At 39.2% G+C, this 8,114-nt stretch overlaps 1 protein-coding gene across 3 annotated transcripts in view; it reads left to right on the top strand.

The window, feature by feature from the left end:
* The window catches only part of LOC103476613 (GDNF family receptor alpha-1-like), a 150,094-nt gene that overhangs the window by 4,517 nt on the left and 137,463 nt on the right, over positions 1–8,114 (top strand). For all 3 annotated transcript variants that reach the window (XM_008429088.2, XM_008429087.2, XM_008429090.2), the window contains exon 3: positions 655–735. In XM_008429088.2, the coding sequence (XP_008427310.1) occupies positions 655–735 (81 nt within the window). The remainder of the gene's footprint in view (positions 1–654; positions 736–8,114) is intronic.

The raw sequence follows: 8,114 nt of genomic DNA, 5'->3' as shown, positions 1-8,114 counted from the left end.
TATATATAAACATTATTAAGGGAATGTGCTTTATAAATCTTTTTTGGGTAGATTCAATTACTTTAAACGCCAGCAGGGGGCCCTAAGGAGTCGCAAAGTTACTGCTTAGAGCCACATCATCTCTCTAGCAATGATGAACGAAGGAGAGACAAACTTCCACCCTTATCCACCTGCTTCTATGATCCAAAATCTGACCTCCAAATGGACACTGAATACACTCTGGAATGGCCCACACCCCAAACACTCACATAAACACAACAAAGAACTAATACACTCATTCAGAGTCAGGACCACCTTTGATTCGTTTGAGAGAGCTGAGTTACTTCTTGACCTCCTGAATTGCATCCCTTACAGCTAATGAAGCATACTGCACCCCCACCCCTCCCTGCCTGGTGCTGTCTGTGGCATCCTGAAGTGTTGCTCTTAGCGTCCAGCTCCTCCCCTGCTTCCAGTTGTGCAATGCAGCTGACCAATCTGCCTAATCAAGCGTGTGGCTGTGTGCCAGCGTGGAAATCGACTGACCCAAATTACCCGTGTCACATGCAGGCCAACACAAACCCCCACTCCCCGTCCACCCCCATGAGAAATGATAAACACACCAGGAAGTTGGGTATTGGTATGCAGCTGTGTCTCATGTGTTTGTTTTGGTTGCAGGTAACGACTTCTTGGAGGAGTCTCCGTACGAACCGGTGAACAAACGTCTGTCAGACATCTTCCGACTGGCTCCCATCCTGGGTAAGACCACCGAGGCGTTCTCTCTGTCCTGACGGCGACACACACACATGCCCACATGCGTACACGCATGCAGGCACACCGTCCTCTCAAGAGTTTTATCTGTGTGAAGAAGTGTTTATCCTTGCTCTCTCCTCTTGTTCTCATCCTGCATGTGGGCTGGAAGCGATCTTGCATGGGGAGCTATAGTTCAGAGTCTCATCAAGCAGCAGATAAAAAGGCCTTACACACCGTGTGGGTGTGTGCGCATGAATGTGTGTGTTGTCGTCATTCCAGCGCTGGTTTCTCTGATTGTTCTCTGTCATCCTGCCTGCTTGGAGCCACATGTTGGAAAGAGCGTGAGCAAGGGGAAACTCAAAAGAGCATGACCAGCATTTTTTCAGCTTGGAGCAAAGTGTGGAAGCCGGTCGGGCCTCTAGATGGCGATGTTATTCCCTTGTTTGGATCCAGCGCCCTCTGTTGTGCCAGCTAAGGTTTTGAGCACTGTGCAGCAGGTAATAAACTTTTTATCACATCAAGTAGGTCTGCTTGGGTTTAGATCATCAGAACATCTTAATCAAAATGTCCTGACCCATTTTGATGAAGATGGAACCTTTTCCTTTGTGACTTTTGAGTAGTTTTGGCAGATTTTTTCTCTTTGGACCCACAAGAGCAAATCTTTGACTAAATTTTGACTTTGTTTTTTAATTTGCTTCCAGAAACGTCTCTGAATGAGCTGGCTCTTCACAGTTTCACCTTTCTACTAATGTGTGTATTTTAATGCTCAAATAGCAGGAAAAGGCAAATTTCACCTCAAAGTTCATCTCATAATATAAACTGATTGAGTACTTGGTGTTCTTTAGGAATGTCTATTAAAACCAAGCCACTGAGGACAACAACAATCTGGTTTAGACTTCCATTTGGTCGAAAATGCAGTAAAATGTAAGACTTGGTGTGCTTTGCTGGTGCTGGTATACAAGCTCTGGAAAAAATGAAGAGACCACTGCACTGAACCCTCATGGTTATTCCACCAGATATTGATTTCTGAACTCTTCCTGAGCTAAAACATTAGTATTGTTGTTTCTAAATGAATGTGAGCTTCATTTCTTTGCATTATTTGAGGTCTCAAAGCACTGCATCTTTTTCATTATTTTGACCATTTCTTATTTTCCTAAAATAAATAAAAAAAATTTGCTTGGAATTTCAAAGACATAAAAGAACAATGTTCACTTTACTCAAACATATACTACAAAGAGTAAAATCAGAGATCTGATCATTTTAAGTGGTTTCTTATATTTTTCCACCATTGTATATTACTTATCAGACAGATTACTAACAAATACATAACATATGTGTGAAATCTGATCGCAGATCACACACAGGGAGCACAAATGAATGGATTAGGATTAAAATGTAGAGAGTCACTCACCAATTTTCATTCAGTTGGATATGGACACTGATCTGCTTGTGAGTCACAAAATGTATCAAAACTAACAATTTCTGCTTATTTATCGTCCATAAATAATAAATAAAAAAAACAAACAGCAGCAGGTGCTTTCATTCATTTAAGTTTACAAAACAGCAATGTGTTTCATGTATAAAAATAATGATCAAGTAATTTTTCCTTTTCCTATGGGATACAAACCATCATGTCTATTAGAAAAGGTGTAGACATAAAAAAAATCTGTTTTGTTGTCATTGAAATTTGCAAGAATCATAATCAGAAAGTAATGAAACTAGGAACCAGGAAAAAACAGATCAGTGTATCTATCATAGGAGTCAGCCAAGTCAGTTATTATAACTATAAAAATGAGCTTTCTTTTGTACATGTACACCAGTTATCCGCACATGCTTTAAGTGTCTAAAATTCATATAAAAGTAAGATTTTAGAATGCCTTAAATTCATGAAAATAATGCGTTAAAAGCAGTTCTGAAGTTTTCTAATGGCAGGACTATTTAAAGTTATACAAGTAGTTTTTTTCTTGTGGGACTTTTCTGTCACACAGAAGTTTGAGTTGCAGACAAACATCGTCATTCCATTCTGTGACTTGAGGTTTTTCTCACTGCCAATAACTAGCTGCTAATATACCCTTACTAGCTACCTCAGCTAGGTAGCTGGCTAGGTTTTTTTCATCTATCATGGGTAAGGAAAACTTTAATGCCAGTTGGCTGGACATAGGGTTGCCACCTTTCAGAAATCAAAATAAGGGACGCCAACCACGGCGCTCTGTCTTACTCTCATGGGGTGGGATGTCTGCTGCAGTGATAGACATTATTTTACGGCAGTGTTTTTTGTCTTTAAAATGTGATCCATAGAGCAATCATTTATGCATAGTTGGTTAGAGTACCCCAAAATTGTACTCCAATCAGAGTAGTATATGATAGGTATTTCCCGAACCTACATGAAAGAACCACAGACAACGTATATGAATTTTATGGCCAAACTTTTGCAAAAGGAGAAGACTCAGCAAACTGTTCCTCCGAACCTTTCACAGAGCGTTTCTCCCTCTATCAGCTAGAGCAGGCCTTTTATTTGGGAAAAGGAAGAACGTAAAAAGATAAACAGAAAGAAACAGATGGCAAGCTCTATCTACACACACAGGTCATCTAGCTCTTTCCCTCGGGAGAAATTTCTCCCAAGGGTGGAGGGAACAATCAGTTCTTGATGCAAAAAATTTTAACACAGACAAGACTAAATGAAAATCACGTCAATATAAGACTGATTAATGATCCAAAGTAATAATAAATGTATGATATATAAATGTAAAAATAACAACACAAAAATCCCTAACAGTATACTTAAAATACGTTTAATGAAGCAGGTATAAAAAGTATTTGGTAAGTACTGAGTAACTTATCGTAACACCTGATTTTATATTCAAAATGGGTCCTCAGACAGTATAAAAGTTATGTGAACATTATGGTATTTTACTGCATATTATGAATATTACCAAAATATTTGTATAAATAAGGAGTTAGGTTTGGAGGCTGGTTCTAGACCAAAATTTACCACTGGGGCCTGGATAGTTTGTGTTTTTCCATTGCAACACTTGAAAAAGAATGAAACAATAAAAAAAACAGAGCAATATTTCATTATTGATATAATAAGTGAGCCAAACATCCACTTGTGTCTCCAGAGATCTAGGTTGCAGATCCCTGGCAGATGGAAAGCGTGATCCTATACAGCCCCCATCTAGATCCGCTCCTGAGCTGCAGGTCTGGGTCTGGTGTATTAATGACCACTGAACAATTAATTCATAAAATTCATTAACATTTCAATATAAAACATTCAGAAACCACTAACAAACCTTTAAAGTAGAAAGTATTTATGTATTTACTGTTATTTACTGTTTGTTCTTTAAACAATCATTTGTGTTATTTTGGCTGATATTATTATACATTAAATAAGCAAATAATCAAACCAATATAGTCTACTAAAAGCACAATAAGAAACTTAATCATAGCAAAATGTTACCATATCAGGGTCTGCTGTGTTCCTCTCCTGATCTGTTCTGTCTGGTATCACACTGCGCCACGACGAACACATTTTTTTAAAAATTGCCTGTGTTCATCCTCACTAACATTATTCAGCCTGGGATTTGCGTCTTCCTTCTCACGTCCATATCTTTACGAGAGGTTTTGCTTCTAAGGACGGTGGAGAATCGGGTAGAGGATGTTTTAGGCAACCGTGACAACAGCGTCGGTCCGAAGTGTTCTGGGGTTCTTCCTGTGTAGCTCCCACAACAAGAATTTAGCTGACTTTAATATTTTCTGTGTTTTATTTTGGTCATTATTGTTACACTTAGTGTTGATATGTGTGTGATAGGCATGTTTATCGGACATTTATAGAAATACGGAACAAATCACGTCCCTTATCGGTTCAATTTGGGATGCAACATTGAACAGCCATATTTTACGGGACGGTTGGCAACCCTAGCTGGACAACATTCATTTTTGCCACTGGCTCACTTCTGTTGCTAATCCAATCAAGGCTAGGGAAACTCTGGGGGGTGGGCAAAAAGTGCAGTCTTTAATTTTATTCATGTTGGTATTAAAAAGGTTTTAAAAAGTCATACATTTGACCTGCTGAAACCTGCAGATACTTTAGTAGGCTACAAGTAAATATACAACTGAAACAAGAATGTAAAATTTGATTACCTTTTGTAACTGAGATGCTGCCTTTGATGATTTAGAGGTGATTTACTTGTACAGTTAACCATTGGAAGTTTTATTATGCTACCGATTAGAAGCTGGTATATTTTCTCCTTGGGTATCACTGATGGAGTCATATAGCAGGATCAGAGGGTGGAGGGTTGAGGTACGGAGGCTGCAGAAGTTAAGGTTTAATCAGTTAAGGAAAATCTGACCGATCAGGTAGAATCAGTGAGCTTGAGATCACTCAGCTTCATTTCTTCTTTTCATCGTTGTGAAACTGGATGACAAGCGAGGATCACAGCTGACGAGATTTTGATCTTGTTTTTGATTAACTAGTTGTTTTTACTGTTTCTGGAAGAGTCTTCACAGCATGTTTGAATTAAGCATAGATCACTCGAAATAGAAATATCCATACTGTAAATAAGGGCTAATGTAAATAATATTCTCTGGGGATTCATGTTTTTTTTAATTATGCATTGTTATTCTGTGCTTGCCTTTATATTAGAAAATGTGAACCCCTGTTGTTAGAATAACTTCTGTGTCTGACTCGGTTTGTTTTACTGCTTACATCCTTATACTTTGTTTGGCAAACTGCTTTGTTGTTCTGTTGCGTAAAGCTTTAAGTTATTTTTGCTTTAAGTTTTCTCTTAAGGAACTAAACTATAAAAAAAAAAATCAAGGTCGTTTGTATCTCAAAGTGTGACAAAAAAATTTTGTACAGTTTAGAGATCAAGGAATCCAAAAAGAAATACATTATGGCCTATAATACTCTAATGCTTTGTGTCCACTCAGTGGTATGACACGGATCAATGCAGTTTGGTTGTTGCATGATACTAGTGAGATGGTAAACATGACACAGTACGATGTCTCGTGCATGTTGCATCACAGATCCTCCAACTTACCCAGGAATGGACCTGAGTGAGCCTTACAATTTCTTTCAATATTGCTCAAACGTTTAACATAGACTGATAGTAACGCAAGTGCTAGTGAAATGGTGAAATGGCCCACATGGGGAATGTTGTTGGAGAGCAGGAGATGGGAGCAGGAACATAGGATTGATGAATGGATAGATAGTTGTGGAGGCTGAGGAGATTAAGGGTTAGTCGGTGAGTAACTGGGGGAAGTACAGATGATTAAGGTGGTTGCAGTCTTGTAAAGCCTGGGATCAGTCAACCCCTTCCCTCTTTTCAAGGAAATTAAAGGGCAAGGAGATAGGGAAAGGATCAAGAGATTGTTTTTTGATCCTTTAGCTTGTCATAATTTGTTTGTTTCTCCACACAGCACACTGATACAAACTGAGAGCAATAGAAAGGCAGACAAAACATGCAGGCACGCACGCACGCACGCGCACACACACACACACACACACACACACACATATATATATATATATATATATATATAAATAAAACATCCTCACTAACCAGAGATGAACGAAAGAAACGAAACATCACGCACATTTAGAAAAAAACCTTTGTGGTCACAAAAATGCTATGGATAGTCAGAGGAGTGTCACAAATTAAGATAACTCTATATTAAAGCTGCAAGTCTGATGAGCAAGCAACCACAACTTTTTTTTCTTTTTTTGCCAGTCGTAGTCTATAAAAATGAAGTAGCAACTACTTCTGATTTAAATCATGAGTATTGAGTATTGACAGCATGATTAAATACTTGCTGTCATCATTATTATTATTATTGCCTATATGTTGAATTATCTCTACTGTGGAGTAATGCTGTTTTTGTGTTATTTAAAAAAAGCAATAATATTTTCTTATACATATAGTGAATCTGGTATTATTAGCATAAAGGGTAGGACACTCACAAGAAGATGTAGAATGCTTTGCATGTTATCGTTTTTTTTGGATAACATGGTGATAGCATGCACCATGTTAACAGGACAAGCCATGATGATCCTGTTGTAATGAAGCACTCGTCTCAGAACGACGCCACTTGGTGACACTAAGATATACAGCACATAGATGCTGAGACACTCAGATAGCACTCTGCCGTGCACCCAACACCTGCTTCCAGAGACACGCCCACAGATGTCCTCCCGTTACCATCAGACAGCCTTGCTGTGGACTCGGCTGGCCTTAATTGAGTTACAAAAACAGATAAAATAAATCTGACAGCTGATTAATAAGAATTAAAATGAAAACAGAAGGCCTTTTTTAATGTGTTCATCTCAGTTCTATTCTATGTGCTGCTTAGACAGTAATTACTGAGGATTTTTTAAAATCTCTCAGTGAATCTCATTCATCCCATAATTGCCATTTCCTTCTTGCCACTAATCATTCACCACAGATCTGTGGAAGTAAATTTAACAAAGTATAGCAAAAAAAAAAGCCACTTTTACCATAATTGGTTCTGATTGAAGATCAGCAGGTCAAATACTGAAAAATTTGAATTTTAATTTTATTCATTAAATCCACCAAACTACGAAGCAGCATTCAGGTTTTTTGCTCCACAAATTCAGAAAAAATTTCCATAAAACGGCAAAATGGCCAAAACATGAAGTTCCTCTAAATCCAGGCCATAAACCCATTTCAGTCTGGAGAGACTCAGACGGAGAAAGAAAGCGATTAAAAGAGTTTAATGACAAAATGAACATAAAAATAAACAAAGTCCTTTGGAGTTCAGGCCCCAGCCAGGGAACATCGAGCTGGACTTCGATAAGCTCGATGAACATTCCTGATGCAGCATAGGAATGTAGACCCCCCGGGGCCTGTACTGGTGGCAGTGGTTGGAGGAAGATGAGGCCTGAGAGCCGAGAGCAGAAGGTGGAGATGGGGCGGAGGTGGGTCGATCGCAGCTGGTGAGCAGAGGATGAAGGTCCTTTTGCACTGGAGCCCAAACGATGATTGGCTGGAGCGAGGCTTGGACCGACGCTGATAGGTCCAGGTAGCAGAGAGGGAGGCGCTGATTGATGAGGCAGGCGCGACTAGAGTCTTCCAGACTGAACTTTTGTCAAGACTACATTTGTTAGAGTTGCTTTTAGTTAATATTACTTCAAACACTGTTATGCCCTGTGATGGACTGACATGTCCAGGTCATGATTAAATACAGGTGAGAGACTCCGCCTCTCACCTGTTCACAGCTGGATTTAGACACCAGGACCCCTCATGACCCCATTAGGGATGAGCATGTTAGAGAATGGATGGATGGATGGATGGATGGATGGATGGATGGATGGATGGATGGATGGATGGATGGATGGATGGATGGATGGATGGATGGATGGATGGATG

Source organism: Poecilia reticulata, linkage group LG15, assembly GCF_000633615.1.
Source record: "Poecilia reticulata strain Guanapo linkage group LG15, Guppy_female_1.0+MT, whole genome shotgun sequence".
Lineage (NCBI taxonomy): Eukaryota > Metazoa > Chordata > Actinopteri > Cyprinodontiformes > Poeciliidae > Poecilia > Poecilia reticulata.
The sequence above is the reverse complement of the archived record's forward strand: the minus strand, read 5'-3'. Positions and strand labels throughout refer to the sequence as shown.